The sequence below is a fragment of the Caloenas nicobarica genome, chromosome 24 (assembly GCF_036013445.1).
Source record: "Caloenas nicobarica isolate bCalNic1 chromosome 24, bCalNic1.hap1, whole genome shotgun sequence".
Classification (NCBI taxonomy): Eukaryota; Metazoa; Chordata; class Aves; order Columbiformes; family Columbidae; genus Caloenas; species Caloenas nicobarica.
Window position 1 is genome coordinate 1,178,998 of NC_088268.1, and position 17,518 is coordinate 1,196,515.

Genomic DNA, 17,518 nt, shown 5'->3' on the forward strand with positions numbered 1-17,518 from the left:
ACCTACGAAGTCCAGGGGCAAAACCATTCCAGCATCCCTCTGCAAGAACAAGGTTGGTAACAAGCAGAATAAACTATTAATATATTTGAGGCCTCTGCAGTTGGAGCTGGAAAGCAGTTAATAAAAACTGCGGATGCAATTTGAGCCCTGGCTTGGGAGCAGAGCTGCTTGACGGGATCTGGAGGAGCACAGGCGTCCCTACACTCAGTGTACAAACTCCAGCCTTATGCTATATCTCTTGCCTTATGCTATATCTCTTATTGCATTGGCCGTGGCCTTTCAGTACATAAAAGGGGCCCATAAGAAAGATGGAGACAGGCTTCTTAGCAGGGCCTGTTGTGATAGGACAAGGGGTGATGGTGTAGGAAACAATTATTTTGCAAATATAATAGGCTCAGGCCGGATCTCTCAGCACAGCAACTTCTTTTAATAACGATACTGCAACACCGGGTGTTCTACCTAAAGGCAGGCACACATAATAGGGAAAAAAGCCTGTGCTTATATCCCCCCAAACCCCGGCTGCAATTTCCCTCCCCTGTTCCCCATTGGTTGGTACTTCAGGGTTTACAAACTACCCCAACACATACAATACCCTTCCCCTTATCAATCTATTTAAAATATGGATTCCTGGTACTTTGGCTACCCTTCCCCCTAAATGAATTTGTAAATACAGGTATCAGTAAGTATTCTGGAAGAGACTGTGTTTTGCATTGAGGATTCATAGTCTGATGTCTCTCGGTCCTTTCCCCCGGCTGGGGTCAGGCACCAGGTCCTCAGTTACGTAAAAACAACGGTTCTTCGTTACATGTTCCTTACAATGGTTTGAAACTAAAGGAGGGAGATTGAGGCTGGACATGAGGAAGGAATTGTTGTCCCTGAGGGTGGTGAGAGCCTGGCCCAGGCTGGCCAGAGAGGTGGTGGCTGAACCATCCCTGGAGACATCCCAGGCCAGGCTGGACGGGGCTCTGAGCAACCTGAGCTGGTGCAGATGTCCCTGCTCATGGCAGGGGGGGCACTGGGGCAGCTGGGAAGGTCCCTTCAACACAAACTCCTCCAAGCGCGGTTCAGCCTGCAGGGACGGGCCCCTCGGCCCGCACAAGATGGCGCCCGCGGCGTTGCCCCGGCAACCGCTGTGAGGCGAGAGGCGGCTCACGCCGGGGGGCGGTTGCAGGAAACGGCCGCGGGGGCGCCGAGGGGAGCGCGGACACTGCGCTGTGAGGGCGGCACCGCGGCTGCCCCGGCCCCGGCCGAGCCCCGGCCGCCATGGAGCTGGAGGATGACTTCGGTGAGGCCCGGGGGGCGATGTCGCGGGAGGAAGGGGGGAAGGGGAAGAGGGAAGGCGGCCGCCGCCTGCAGTGGGCCTGTCTCCATCTCCATGTGCTCTGTGACTCGGGAAAGTTCCAGCGGGTGTCTGCTTATTTTAACCGGGCCGGTGTTTTAGGTGGTTACCACACCAGGTGTGGGGCTGGGGGTCTGGCTTTTAGGAAGTAGCAGGATAAAGCAGCTGAGGTTGTTCCAAGTGTTGCTCCCGCCCGCGGCTGGTGCCTCCGCCGCCCCCACACACGCCCGGGGCTGCTGTTTGTGTTTGTGAGTGTGGCCGGGGCTTAAACGCACATGGCTTTGCTGTGGTGTGTTGGAGGCCTTGCACGTTGCAGCCTTGTGTTAACTGCATCCGTTTGCCTATTTTTGTGTTTGCTGGTTTATATACTGCGGCGAGGGCGTTCCTCTTGCTCTGATGCTCATTTCTGTTGCCTTCTCCTGATAATAACACGCTTGAGTCAGTTCTTGAGTCAGTCTTGATCTTGCCTTGAGTCAGTTCAGAGAGAGGAAACGCTTCTGGATTCTCTGCGGTGGGTGAACCAGTACAAAGCTTGCCAATCCTTCTTAATCCCTTAGGGCCACAAAGATGATTAAGGGAGTGGAGCATCTCCCTTATGAGGAAAGGCTGAGGGAGCTGGGGCTCTTTAGCTTGGAGAAGAGGAGACTGAGGGGTGACCTCATTAATGTATATAAATATATAAAGGGTGGGTGTCACGAGGATGGAGCCAGGCTCTTCTCGGTGACAACCAATGATAGGACAAGGGGTAATGGGTTCAAGCTGGAACACAAGAGGTTCCACTTAAATTTGAGAAGAAACTTCTTCTCAGTGAGGGTGACGGAACACTGGAACAGGCTGCCCAGGGAGGTTGTGGATTCTCCTTCTCTGGAGACATTCAAACCTGCCTGGACGCCTTCCTGTGTAACCTCACCTAGATGTTCCTGCCCTGACAGGGGGATTGGACTAGATGATCTTTCAAGGTCCCTTCCAATCCCTAACATTCTGTGATTCTGTGATTCTGCGATTCTGTAATAATGGAGAATTCTCTAGTTTTTGGCTGTTCTAATGGCCTGAGCTGGCTAGTGGAGGTGAGAGGTGCTCACAGGTGGCAGGGCTGACAGAAGGATGAAGTCTGTCCTTCCTTCTCAGTGGTTCACAGCACGAAGCTGTGACTTGTGGAGCAACATCTTGACTAACCGTCAGCCTCGGGGTTAATATCTGTCCCTGACGTGGCCATTGAGACGACTGAGCAGCACTGCATGGGTAAGAGAAGGGCCAAACAGCAGCAGCTGGTACTCACCCTGTTTACCTGAAAATAAGGCAGGGTCTTATACAATTTTTTTCTCCAAGAGATGCTTACTTTTTTTTCCATGTATAGCTGCCTGGACACTATTTAAATTGACTTTTTAAACGAACTGTAACTAGGGCTTATTTTTGGAGCGGGGCTTGTATTTCAAGCATCCTCAAAAATCCTGAGAAATCATGCTAGGACTTATTTTCAGGGTATCTCGACCTGGCTGTTGAGCACCACTGCATGGGTAAGAGAGGGGGGTGTGATGGCAGGACAGAGGCTGAACGGCAGCAGCTGGTACTGAGATCTTTTTAAGCTGCTGTGTAATCAAATCCTAAATGCGCTAAAAGCTGCTGCAAAAAGATTGGCAGAGCAGAAAGGATGGAAGAAGCCGGGCTGGCTCCCTGTGTACTGTAGGGAGCGACCACCTTGCCATTATAACAGGCTCAGGCAGGATCTCTCAGTAAAGCATATTTTATTAATGATTTTGCAAGACCGGGTGTTCTACCTAATGGTAGGCACATGGAACAGGGCAAAAAGCTGCTGCTTGTACCGCCCCCCCCCAAATCCCGGCTGCAAATTCCCTCCCTGTTCCCCGCTGGCTGGGTACTGCAGGGTTTACAGACTACCCGACGCTTCCCAGATGTCCTGCCTCAGTTTACCTATCTCATTACTCCAATTCTAACCACCTCCTCCCCATATTTACTTATTTCCATTTTAGGTGTGGTTTCTTGGCGCTCTGGCGAACCTTCCCCCAGCTTAACTTCTAACCACAGGAATCAATTTGCGTTCCTTGATTAGCGCCAAGAGGCTTTGTTTTGCATTCAAGGTCTGGTTGCTGGATGTCTCTCAGTCTTTATCAGGTTTCAAATTGACGGTTGCAAAAACAACATTCCTCCTTCAATGGCTCCTTACATGTACCCCACCAACAGACCCACAGGCAGCAGAGACCAGTGTCTCCTTCTGGCTGCCTCCCTGAGAATATGGAAATGTTGGGGTTTTGTATATATATTAACATTTATAGATAAAATATATTAAAATATAGATGAATAAAACATTATCTAATGTATGCATGCACTCATGCTGCTCCAGGGTTCAGTGACTAGATTCTTAGGTGGTTTAGCCAGTTTAGTAACTCCTCAGCTCCTAAATAATTGCAAGACTTATGAAAAATTTCATTTCAAAGTCACGTGCGCCGTGGCAGACACACTAAATTGCCTGGCATTCTTTCTCAAGCAAAACCAGCTGTTGATCAAAAAAAGACTTCGTTCAGACTGAGAATGCTCCTGAGGGCACTGGTGGGTGTGTGGTCGCCCCACTGATTCTCCTCTGGGATGGCTGGTAAAGCTCTGCTGTCCTCGTTCGCTTGGAGTAAGTGTGGTGAGCTACCGAACATGGTAACGTAAAGAGTTGTTATGCTCAGTGCTGCTGGCTGTTCTCTGTTTTGACCAGCATCTCAGTCACCGCAAACTTCAAAATGAGTTTGTTTGGTTATGCAAAACAGGTACTTGCCTTATTGAATGGTTTCAAAATAAGAACAACTGGTTTATCTTCCTAAGATCACAGCCCTGATGTGGTGGTGAGGTTTTTTTTTTCCAACTTTGCTGCGCTGCTGATGCTAGATCTTGTCTCTAACTCATTTGTTTTTTATTTTTTTTTTTCTCTCTCTCTCTGTTCTTCCATTCTACTAGATGCTTTGGATCCAGAGCGATTAATACAGTGTCCATATAATAAGTATCATCAAATCAGAGCCTGTCGGTTCCCCTACCACCTTGTGAAGTGTCGGAAGGTAAGCGGGACTGCAGGACAAGGCGCTGAACAGGAGGAATTCTGTGCACATAAATATGACATGCACATTGTCATTCTTGTTGCATTTTCTGGCTGGAGTAAGTTCCTGACAAATAGCCTTGTTTGGCCTTTATTTCATATAACTTTTTTTATTTGTTTAGTAATAGCTTCAAGTACATGTTCATTCACCCAAGACCAGTTTGGCTCTGTTGAAAGGAGATAGAGATTGTTCATGGTAGGTCAGGGAGGAAATTCTGGTCTCTTCCAGCAGCTCACACAAGTTCAGATACGTTAGTTTTTTTTTTTTTTTCCTCTTGAAGTTGAAAGGAGAACTCGGTCCGAGTTATGAGCATCCATTCTGGCTCATGTTGTGATGTTGTAGTTCATTCTTGAAGTGCTGGAAATGCAACTGTATAGCAGGGTATGGGGTTTTTTTTTGGCGGGGGGGGGTTGGTTTTGTTTGTTTAGTGGTGTTGTTTTTTCTCCTAATAACTGTTCAATGTGCATTTGGCAGAAACTGCACATCCTGAGCTCAGCACATATGGGAGAGGTTTGGTTTTTTTTCCCCTCTCCATCTTTTATCCAGAATTTGAATACAAATCATTCAGTAGGAAGCATTCCTTCCTTTCTTCTCCTCTCTTGTCCTCATGGTTTTATTTAAACCTGTCAAGTGTTAGCATCTGACTGAGCTTTGGGTTTTTGCTGAGACCTCATAAAACCCAGTCGTTACCAATAAGTTTGCCAATGTGTTTTTAAAACAGTACAGCAGCGCTGCACCTTCCATTTAAGATGCAGTTGTAGGATCCTGCTATCAGTACTTGCAAGCAATTCATTTTGGTGGTATTAGAGCCTTGAAAAATATTAAGTAACTAGTGAAAGTGGTGAGCAGAGCTAAGTGACAAGTACCTCCATCTTTCCAGCATTCAAGGGGCTGAAATTTTCCTTGTTGACTCTCTGCAAATTTTGGCAAGAATGAGCTGGGTGAACAATGTTGGCAAGTAAACTTTTAACTGTGTTGGTTTTGTCCTTATCTTGCATAACTGATGACCAGACAGTTTTGGCAAGTTTACCTGGTTAGGAGGGTGAGGTGAGTGATCAGACACAGTTGGTGCCTGTAAGTAATTAGCAGAAGGTTTTGAGGATTATCATTTGATCTGTCTGAAGATGCCACTGTGTAATTATTTGCAGTGGCAAGCACCTAGGCAGAGATTGTCCTTCTTGCTTGGTAGTTTGTTGAATTCCCTTTGCATTCCCTGTGCATAAAATCCAATTAAACGCTTACTCCTGCCTCGGCTTCCCATCATTTTGTGCAGCAGTCGTGTATCGGTGGTGGAGGAGTCACCGCTGCCTTGAGCAGCGTCTGTACGAGGCACTTCTGCCTCAGGTGCAAATCTGGTCCCTGACCAGTGGCGCTGTGTCAGCCAGAACCAAGTCAGCACTGGGACAGTGGTAAATTGTGCCATTCCCAGTAAATGCGGCATCATTTGCAGGGAGTGAACTATTAATAATTTGCCATAGCAACAGCTGAGCACTGCCAGTAGAACCTGTGTGGTCAAGTTTTACTTGAACAGTAAACCTGTAGTACCAAAGCCTGCAGGTGAAATGCTACCAACTCCCTAGCTGTTTCAAAAGATTTAAGAAATTTCTCTGCTTTTGTGCCTGTTTATTTTTAAAATATCTGAACAGTTTGGATTTGACTAACATCTCTCTCCTGTTGTGTTTAAAATCACAGAATCACAGAATCACAGAATGTTAGGGATTGGAAGGGACCTCAAAAGATCATCTAGTCCAATCCCCCTGCCAGAGCAGGAAAACTTAGGTGAGGTTACACAGGAAGGCGTCCAGGCGGGTTTTGAATGTCTCCAGAGAAGGAGAATCCACAACCCCCCTGGGCAGCCTGTTCCAGTGTTCTGTCACCCTCACTGAGAAGAAGTTTCTTCTCACATTTAAGTGGAACCTCTTGTGTTCCAGCTTGAACCCATTACCCCTTGTCTTACTGTTGGTTGTCACCGAGAAGAGCCTGGCTCCATCCTCGTGACACCCACCCTTTATATATTTATAAACATGAATGAGGTCACCCCTCAGTCTCCTCTTCTCCAAGCTAAAGAGACCCAGCTCCCTCAGCCTTTCCTCATAAGGGAGATGCTCCACTCCCTTAATCATCTTTGTGGCCCTGCGCTGGACTCTCTCCAGAAGTTCCCTGTCCTTCTTGAACTGAGGGGCCCAGAACTGGACACAATATTCCAGATGAGGTCTCACCAGGGCAGAGTAGAGGGGAAGGAGAACCTCTCTGGACCTACTAACCACCCCCCTTCTAATACAGCCCAGGATGCCATTGGCCTTCTTGGCCACAAGGGCACAGTGCTGGCTCATGGTCATCCTGCTGTCCACCAGGACCCCCAGGTCCCTTTCCCCTACACTGCTCTCTAATAGGTCATTCCCCAACCTGTACTGGAACCTGGGGTTGTTCCTGCCCAGATGCAAGACTCTACATTTCCCCTTGTTATATTTCATTAAATTTTTCCCCGCCCAACTCTCTAGCCTGTCCAGATCTCGCTGGATGGCAGCACAGCCCTCTGGCGTGTCAGCCACTCCTCCCAGCTTGGTGTCATCAGCAAACTTGCTGATAGTACACTCAATTCCCTCATCCAAGTCATTGATGAATATATTGAACAGTATTGGTCCCAGAACTGACCCTTGAGGCACTCCACTAGATACAGGCCTCCAACCAGACTCCGCCCCATTGATCACAACTCTCTGGCTTCTCTCCTTCAGCCAGTTTGCAGTCCACCTCACTACCCGATCATCCAGTCCACACTTCCTCAGTTTTGCCGTGAGGATGCTGTGGGAGACGGTGTCAAATGCTTTGCTGAAGTCAAGGTAGACCACATCCACTGCTCTGCCATCGTCAATCCACCTTGTTACGTCTTCATAAAAGGCTATGAGGTTGGTCAAACACGACTTCCCCTTGGTGAAGCCATGTTGACTGTCCCTGATGACCCTCTTATCCTTGATATGTCTTAAGATGGCACCAAGGATAAGGTGTTCCATCACTTTCCCAGGGATGGAGGTGAGGCTGACCGGTCTATAGTTGCCCGGGTCCTCCTTCTTGCCCTTTTTGAAGACCGGAGTGACATTTGCTTTCCTCCAGTCCTCAGGCACCTCTCCCGTTTCCCAAGACTTGGCAAAGATGATGGAGAGCGGTCCAGCAATGACTTCAGCCAGCTCCCTCAGCACCCGCGGGTGCATCCCATCTGGACCCATGGATTTATGGATGTCCAGATTGCTTAATTGCTCCCTAACCCAGTCCTCATCAACTGAGGCAGACTCCTCCATTGCCCTGCCTTCCTCTGGGGCCTCAGGGGTACGGGGCTCCTCAGGACAGCCTCCGGCAGAGTAGACAGAGACAAAGAAGGCATTCAGTAATTCTGCCTTCTCTGTATCTTCTGTCACCAGGGCACCCACCCCGTTCATCAGTGGGCCTACATTGCCTCTGGTGTTAGTTTTATCTGCGATGTATTTGAAGAACCTCTTCCTGTTGTCCTTGACCCCTCTCGCCAGGTTTAACTCTAAGGAGGCCTTAGCTTTCCTAGTTGCCCCCCTACATCCTCTGACAACAGCCTTATATTCTTCCCAAGTGGCCAGCCCCTCCTTCCATGATTTGTAAACCCTCCTCTTCCACTTGAGTTTGCCCAGCAGTTCCCTGTTTAACCACGCAGGTCTCCTGGCTCCCTTCCTTGACTTCCTGCACATCGGGATGCACTGATCTTGAGCTTGGTAGAAGCAGTCCCTGAATGTTAACCAACTATCTTGGGCGCCTTTACCTTCAAGCAGCCTTGCCCACGGGATTTCCTCCAGCAACTGTTTGAAAAGGCCAAAGTCGGCCCTGCTGAAGTCCAGGGTTGCAATTCTGCTCGGTATTCTGCTCCCACCACAGGAGATTCTGAACTCCACCATCTCATGGTCACTGCAACCAAGGCAGCCCCCCACCTTTACTGCTTCGACCAGACCCTCCTTGTTAGCGAGGACGAGATCCAGCAGCGCACCTCTTCTAGTCGGCTCCTCCACCATTTGCATCAGAAAGTTATCGTCAATGCACTGGAGGAACCTCCTAGACTGAGGCTGGCTGGCTGAGTAGTCCTTCCAGCAAACATCAGGGTAGTTAAAATCCCCCATAACAACCAGAGCCTGTGACTGTGAGGCCACGCTCAGCTGCCCATAGAAGGCCTCATCAACTTCCTCACCCTGATCTGGTGGCCTGTAATAGACTCCCACAACAGTGTCACCCCTGCCAGCCTGCCCCTTAATTCTCACCCACAGACTCTCAACTCGCTCCTCAACCGCACCTGGACAGTACTCTATACATTGCAGTTGCTCTCTCACATAAAGAGCAACTCCACCACCACGCTTGGCTGGCCTGTCTTTCCTGAAAAGGGCATAGCCATCCATGACCACATTCCAGTCATGTGAGCTGTCCCACCATGTCTCTGTAATTGCCACCAGATCATAATCTCCTGACCGAACGCAGGTTTCTAACTCCTCCTGCTTATTCCCCATGCTGCGCGCATTGGTGTACAGGCACTTCAGGGAGCGAGCCGAGTACACCGATTTCACCCTAGGGGCCTGGGGGGCCTCCCGGTCTTTACTGATTCCAGTGTGCTGCCCCACTGATGCAAGCCCAGCTACAACCCCATCCCCCTTCAAATCTAGTTTAAAGCCCTGCAAATGAGCCCTGCTAATTCCTGTCCCAGCATCTTTTTACCCCTGTGGGATAAACCTTTCCCACAAAAATAGTTTCATCTGTGCTTTAAACCATGCAGCCGTATTGCCAGCGTAGGGAATTTAGCTGAGGGCATATTTCATTTCAGCCAGCTCAAAGCTGGCTCAGTTTCTCACTGAATTGTGTTTTAAGGAACAGTCATTTTTTATTCCCCTTGCATTTTTAGTAAGCGTCTGAACAATGTATTGACATTCTTTGTTTACTTCTCTTTTTTTTTTTCTATGGATTAGCAAAAGGTAGGTGAACTTGAGAGATATAGCACATATTTTTGGTTTTCCCTTGTCTAGAGCTACCCTGAAGTTGCAAAGGAATTGGCCACATGCCCCTTCAACGCTCGCCATCTAGTTCCTCGAGCTGACCTCAGCGATCACATAAAGAAGTGCAATGACAAAGGGTTCATTGAGCAAGACATAGGTAAGAGAGCCACCTGTGCTCCGAGATGTTTGTTCATCCTGGGGACTGAGGTCTCCTGTTGGTAAGGATTGCTCATAGAACAAACAAAAAGTGAGAGTCAAATTATTGCCTGTAGTTTTGTGTGACACAGCAGCTTTGGGGAAACTTGAGTCTTGCTTTGATTCACTGGGTAGGTTCATGAGAATATTGCAGGTGCTCCTGGAAAGCCTTGCAGGTATTTTGTTACCAGGCTTATTGAATAAAAAGGTTGTACCCTAGACTGTGCACACTGAAGTTCCTCCAGCAGGAGGTGGGATGCTTTGATGACCAGAAGGACAGGCTCTTCTTTCTGTAGAGCTGATCTCCCTTTGGGGCTTGACCGCTGGTGCCATGGGGAGAGCTGATTTCTGCCAAACAGGTGTGTAAGCTCTGGAAACCTCTGCAGCTCTTCTCCTCCTGGGCAACCCGAGCACTTCTCTCTCACCAAGAGATGGGGCAGCTCCTCTTCCAGGTTTCTCTGCTGCTGAACTTGCTTCATCTGCCACACAATTCAGATTTCAGTCTCCTGTCCAATGAGACAAAGTGAGGGGGCTGCCCCAAACCCCCAAAATATTTAGGAAGGCATCCTGTGCTATGCACTGTCTTCTCCATTCCCTGTGGTGGCTCTTTATTGCCACACTGCAGAGCAGATAGATGGTTTTCTCCTGTGGAGTTGCACCAGGGCTGGCAGTGATGCCTGTGTCCGTGTGAGCAGGTTTCTTCTAAACTCAAGCGTTCCGGCCACAGAGTTCCAGGGGGCAGAGTCTTCTCCTGTTCATTGAAAAAGATGTGCTCAAAGTTGCTCAGTTTCAGATCAGTATCTGGCTCCTGGGTGTACCTAATGTGCTTGCATTGTGCGGGGTTTCCTCTAAAGCCAAGAGCTGTTTTACAGCTTGATCCGAAGCACTTAATGCTTCTGAAGCAGAATTGACTGCTAATCACTGAGTTTTCTCTCTTCCTGAAGTGAATGAGTCCTCCGTATCCCAGAGAGAGCAGATGAGTGCTGTGAGCACATGGCAGGCACCTCCCTGCGACGAAGACTGGGAAACAGGTGAGGAACTTCTCCATCTGCCACAGGGCTGCCTTCTCCCTGGTCCTGTCCTTCAACTCCACTTGGGACAACGTGAGTCCAGGGATGCTGTTCACAGAGGTCTCACTTGTAGGACACCTTGTGTATGCTCATTCCTGAAAAAACAGGTCTCTGCACCCAGCGGGCTATTTTTGATATAGAGGACTATTCAACATGCCTGTCATAACTGACATGGAAGTATATCATAGAATCACAGAATGTCCTGAGCTGGAAGGGACCCACAAGGAGCATCGAGTCCAACTCCTGTCCCTGCACAGGACACCCCACAATTCACACCGTGTGTCTGAGGGCGTTGTCCAGTCTCTTCTTGAACACTGTCAGGTTGTGGCCGTGACACCTCCCTGGGGAGCCTGTTCCAGTGTCCAGCACCCTCTGGGTGAAGAACCTTTTCCTCATGTCCAACTGACCCTCCCCTGGCACATCTTCCTGCCATTCACTGCTATATATTTCTAAACACCTGCCCCTTCCCATGTAAGCTTTTGTCCTTTATGTGCAATGATGACAATGTTTATGTTCCTCAGTTAAATGACAGAGAAGCCGACACATCATCATTAGATCAACTTGTACTCCCTCTTGAACATATGCAAATATGACATGATCTGATGTTGGTTGCTGGAGTTTCTTAGTTCTGAGACACAACATCTGTTTCCTTTTGCAGAGTCACTGGAACAGTCAGATCCTCCTTTTATTTGGGGCATGACCAATTCTGGCATAAACAGGTAATGAGTGCAAGTTAGATTCTTTACAACAATGTTTTGTGTCGAGGAATGTTGCAGCTTCCTCCCAGCCTGGATGGCCAGACACGGGCTGACTTTGCTGCTGTACATACCCTGGGAGGAGGGAATGCGGATGAACAGAGAACGCTTTTAGGGTGCTGGTTCCGTGTCACTCATTTTTGGATATGACTGGCCCGTACAAGAGGAGGAAGCATTTAGGAACACAGATACTCTGTGCTCCTGTACGCGTGTGGCAGTGTGCCCTTCCTGGCTGTGGCCTGTGTTCAAATCCTGCTGGATATATGGCCAATATACAGAGGAGAAATGTGCTGAGCCTTTGTGTTGGCTTTGGAAATGTGGCCAGGTACCTCCATCTGGAGCCTTTTCAAACAGTTACTGAGTTTCTCTTGAGCTAATGGTTAGCAAGCAGTCCCTTGCCTTAGACTAGGCAGATGTGTTGTCATTAGGGACCCATGCGAGCAGAAATCCCCTCTTCTTGCCCTTTGCAAAGCATAAACACAGTTTGGGCTTGGGGGAGTGAGGAGCTTAATGGCCAGCAGTGATCTGAACGGAGCTGTCTAGGCTGATTGCACTGATCTGACAGTGGGTCACGGTTGCAGGCTGTGCACGAGATGTGGTGACAAAAGCAGAGTTGCCACAGCGTGTTTTAGGGTCTGTCTAAGCCCATATGCAGCAGCAGTCCTGCACCTGACAGCTCTGCAGTTCTGTATGGGCTCAAACATGACAAACCTCTCCTTCCACAGCAACAGTGACATCTTATTTCGCTTATTACACTTTTTGGAAGACTTTCTAGTGTTTAGAGCGTACATGGCTCTTCTAAGCACCACCACCTCCAAGTGGCAAAGTACCATCCCCTTATGTCCCTGCTCCCCTCCACACTATAGAAAAATGCATAAATTTGAGCAAGTGCATTTCTCAGGAGAAGTAACTAAAGTCTTTCAGTTCCAGTGCCACCTTTGAAAAAAAGAATTGCTTGCCTTCAAGAGTCCGTGCCCCTGAGTCCTTCCCGTATGCCACATCATGGAAAGGCTGTAAGTACTACACGTGTGGCTTTGGCACTGTGACTTCTGCAGGTGGTGACAGCTGCTGACACCTCTGGCTGCAGTGTTGCTTCATGGCCGCCACTACACAGACCAGAGGGGTGGTGTATAACACCTACCTCCTTGAGAGCACCTTCTGAGGGCATCTGATGCTTGGATCATAATCTGTATCCCTTCTTCGAAGCATCCTCTGTATTCTTTATTTCATATTCTTTACAGTGGTATGACTTACGCAGCCTCACTCCCACATAGAATCATGGAATGCCCTGAGTTGGAAGGGACCCAAAAGGATCATGGAGTCCAACTCCTGTCCCTGCACAGGACACCCCACAGGTCACACCGTGTGTCTAAGGACGTTGTTCAGTCTCTTGAACACTGTCAGGTTGGGCCTGTGACACCTCCCTGGGGAGCCTGTTCCAGTGTCCAGCACCCTCTGAGTGAAGAACCTTTTCCTCATGTCCAACTGACCCTCCCCTGGCACATCTCCCTGCCATTCCCTGGGTTCTGTCACTGTCACAGAGAGAAGAGCTCTAACCCTGCCCCTCCTGCTCCCCTGCTGAAGCTGCAGCCCCATGAGCTCTGCCCTCAAGTTTCCTCTGCTCCAGGCTGAACAAACCCAGGGACTTCAGCCGCTCCTCATCCGGCTTCCCCTCCAGACCCTTCACCAACTTTGTGGCCTCCTCTAGACACCCTCCTGTAGCTTTATATCTTTTTTATACTGTGGCGCCCAGACCTGCACACTCCACGTGAGGCTGCTCCAGTGCAGGGTAGAGCCACTTTGTCTCTCTAAACAAGTGTTCCACACCACCCTCGCTAACCCCTTTCACCCCCACGTACTAACCACCCCACTTAAACCAAATGATTCCCCTGCTTTGTGCAACTCTTCTGGCTGTCAGACACAGCCAAGTCAGAGCAGGGGTGAACTAGGGCTGCTTAAACCTGCACTACTGGGGAAAAACCTATCAGACTACATCTGGAGGTGGGTGGGAGGGAGGGAGCTTCCTCTGCTGAAGTGCCTGATGCTGAAATCACAGACTGTTATTCGCTGTTAACAGCAAAGCAAAAGCTCAAAGGTGCTTTGAGGAATGACTCTTGTTTCCCAGTTGGAGCAACTAAACCCGGTACTTCTGGACTTTGCAGTCAGGGCTTCTGCACAATTGTGTAATTGCCGTAGGGTCAGGTTGAATTTGCCAAACCAAACTGAAATGTCAGTTGTCGATAAGTGTTGTTGCCAAGGTGACAAGTGCTACATCAGCAAAGGCCACTCTTGCTTGGGGCAGTGGAGGAAATTCTTGTATTTTTCTCCATCTCGTGCTAAAAATGTGTCTTGCCATTTTCAGAGTTTGGAGTGTGAGTGTCTCTTCTCCCTGGAAGTTTGTTCTCTCCCAGCACTCAATGACTCCCTTTCCAGGACCACAGAGCTCCTGCAGACAGTAGATATTCCCTGGACCTAATGGCAGGACTCTGTGGATTGGCTGTTGCTGCTTGACGTGTTTTTTGCCACACTTGAGTTTCAAATACTATCCTTAGTTGCCAAGTCTTTTTCCCAAGCATTTGTTTCGCAAGTTAACATTATCTTCATTTGGTGATCTTCGTTACTGTTATTGAGTAAGCAGGCTGATAAATTTACGCAGCACCAACTCGGAAATCCTCATTCCTTGGACAGGAATTGGCAAGTCTCAGGTCAGGTCATTTCTTAAATGGCAGCGCTGATGATCTGCAAAGTTGTTTATTTGCTCTGGACAAGCAGAACTCTTTTGAAGTTGAGATCAGTTTTAAGTCGCAGGTATGGAGAAGGGGGGTGGTTTTAAGTAGAGGAGGTGGGGTCTGATTAGGTTCCTAATCATAGAAGTGATAGTGGGAAACAGAACAGCATGAGGTTGCATGTACCGCTAAAATCTTTTCCCTTAGGACGCGCGTTTGCAAAAGAGGCCCCTTCAGAGTTTGTATTTAGGATGCTTTGTGCTAATTAAATGAAGGGTTGCAATTATGCCTAGGGATTGAAATGCCCTGTAAAATGGCAGGTCTGTGTGAATTCAGGCCTTGGTGTAGTAGGAACTATTATAGTCCCATTTCAGTGAAGGTCAGGAACCACACAGCAGAGGAATTTCTAGGAATTTCAACCCTGTACCTACAAAGCAGCACTACATGTTTCTGCTTTCAGGTGTAATTATAGGGTGTCTGGAGTGATTTCTGTGGAACTTTTACAGGATGCTTGTGAGAACATTTGGTTGTTTGCTGGGGAGGCGCGGAAAATTTTCACTGCGGTAAGCTGTGGTCACAACATCTGTATCTGGTGAACTCATATTTGAGGGCCTGTTAGAGCCTGAAGAGCGTAAAGTAAAATCCGAGGCTTTCTCTGCCATGTAAAGAGGCTGAGACTTCCTACTGGATAATGTTTAATTAAAATCATCTGGATCAGCCAAACCTAGAAGTATTTCAATGTGCACATACATTTTGCTTTTTATCTTGTCAGTGTCTGAGTTTATCCACATAAGGTATATAAAGTGGACAGTTTGGGTTTTAAACTACATTTGTCATCTATAGAGACTTCTGTCTTCTTCCTAGAAAGCGTCCTGATCACACCTTTGCAGCTTCAAGCCTGAACCCCTGTCATGTGGGTGCCTGGTGCTTTGAGCCCTATGGTAACGAGGAATCCTCTGTGAATTCGCTACAATACACATAATGCCACCCAGGTGAAGTTTAAAGAGTGTACTTAAGTATTTGTTTAGTCTCCAGCATGGTTTTGTAGTTTTCTAATGCTTAAAATATGTTTGAGAGCTCTAATGTAACTGTTCTTTGTTGTGGAGGTGTGGGGATGTAGGAATGGTTTGAATCACAAAAAAATACACATTTGGGACTGTGCAAATGTTTGGATCAAGTGGTATATTTCTAAAAATGGATGCAAAGTACAAATGGGATCTAAATGTACAAACACAAAAGAATTAAGAAACCAGGTATGGTATTTGTCTAGAAAGAAATTAATGCCTTTCACATTTTGAAAAGAATGCTCCTCAAAATACTCAATTTTCACCAATGTAAAATACCTGTTGACTACTGTGAAAAATTAGGATTATTTTCAAGTTAGGTTCTGTCAAAAGTTCTTGTTGGCAATTTAAAATAAAAATGTTATGAATGCTGTTGGACTTATTTTATATTTCTGAAAGGTATCTGTAGTGATTGGTACTCTTGTCCTGCTGAACACATAAATGCTTACACAGTAAACCCTCCACTCCACCTTCATTTAATTATTGTTTTTGTCACTTTGAAAGAAAGTGGTGACAAATATCAGCTGCTTGATTGTTTCTGGTATAACTGCAGTAGCTTATTTGCAGGATTCATGGGCCAGAGCACTATAATTTTACAGATAGGTGCCATAATTGGGCCCCATTACCGTAAGTTCATATAATTGCCAGTTGGTGAAAGACTGGCAGTAATTAGTGCGCTACCTGCTTTTGTTGGGTGTCACCGCTTTCCCGCGCTGCAGAGGAGATGAACTTTGGGTGCACCTGCTCCCAGGAGGCACTTTGTCCCATTCCCCAGCCCGGTGTCAGGGTGAGCCCTGGGAGAGCTCTTGTCCAACAGCTCCGCCGTCCTCAAAGGGACCAGGTGGCCTTGGAAAGGTCGTGATTGTGCCTTCAAAACATCCCCTGGCCACAGTAATCAGGGGAGAGGGACCACGAGAAGTGGATTTGTCTTGCAGGGTAGGTGCAGCCAACATGACGGAGCTCTGAGATCTGAAATCCCACGTCTTTCTGGGCAGCTTCTCCAAGCACGTCCTGCACGTGCCACCCCCTGTGAAGAGCAGGAAACCCACAATTTTACTGTTCCCTGCGGTGATTTGGGCATGGAAGATTAACAGGCTGTAGGGATGTAAAACAGAAAGATGATTAACCTCCAGCGTTGTGACTATCTAAAATCACAGTATTGTCTGTCATGGGGCTGTTGGGATGAAGCTCAGATTGTTTTCTATTTACCACAAGGATTGTTTTAAAAATTATGTCAAATGGCACCTGGTCCAAGGTGGCAGAGCAAGGACTTTCATGTGACGGTCACTGTGACCACAGCCACATATTCCTCCGTTAAATCCTCACTCCCTTTTCACCCCCTTCCCAAGAGGCTGGATGTGTCCCTTGCCAGGAGAAGCTGATGGGATATAGGGAGGTTGAGGTTGGATCTTGGGAACAATTTCTTCCCCAAAGGGCTGTGGGGCATTGGAACAGGCTGCCCAGGGTAGTGCTGGAGTCACCATCCCTGGAGGGGTTGAACAGATGGAGATGAGGTTCTCAGGGACATGGGGTAGTGCCAGGGGTGGGGGAACGGTTGGACTCAATGACTGTGAGCGTCTTTTCCAGCCAAAATGATTCTCTGATTCTATGAAATATCAGCCCCTTTTGGCCTGCCAGGGAGGGTTTCTGGGTGCATCCCTGGGTGACTCTCACCCAGCCTGAGTTTCTGGGTAGCTCTGCGGTGCCTGTGCTCGCTCTGAGCCCTCCCATGGGTGCACCCTGCCTGCTGGGCCATTTCTGCCTGTTCTGAGCTACCAGCTCTGCAGCAATAAGACTGGTCTGACTAGAAATGCCTGTGGAAATTGGAATAGAAAAGATTGTGTCTGCAGTTGTGCAGAAGGGGAAGCAGCGTTTACCTTTAGGCACCAAATCCTCTGTGTTGGGGAGCCTGGGCACGCTGGGGTTCCTTGTTTCAGCCCCGTGTGGTGTCTGATGGGTCTCCCCACCCTTGATTTGCACGCGGTCGCCAAGGTGCAGCAGCTCTGCTCAGTGCTGAGATGTCCCCATGGTGCTGGAGCAGCTCCCAGAGCTGCAGACATCTGGTGCTGTGCTGTGTCCCTGGGGCTCACCATGTGGTTCTGCACAGACTTTCTGCTACTGAAGGGTGGACCCGTCTCTGCAGGACACCCTGTGCTGGTGCTGTGCCCGTGACAAAGTGCACAGGCCTGCATGGATCGGCGGGGAAACAGATCTCTTCACCCTTTTGAGCTCTGAGTTCCCCACGAGCTGTGACCTGTTCAGTGCAGCCACCTC

The 17,518-nt window shown here is 48.4% G+C and overlaps 1 protein-coding gene across 1 annotated transcript; it reads left to right on the top strand.

The window, feature by feature from the left end:
• The first annotated feature begins 1,203 nt into the window (after positions 1-1,203).
• Positions 1,204-15,311, top strand: LOC135998188 (gametocyte-specific factor 1-like). Its single transcript, XM_065651323.1, has 7 exons — positions 1,204-1,285; positions 4,301-4,398; positions 9,465-9,591; positions 10,574-10,660; positions 11,358-11,418; positions 12,379-12,467; positions 15,045-15,311. Coding segments are annotated over exons 1-7 (486 nt in total). The 5' UTR covers positions 1,204-1,263; the 3' UTR covers positions 15,047-15,311.
• The last annotated feature ends 2,207 nt before the right edge of the window (positions 15,312-17,518 follow it).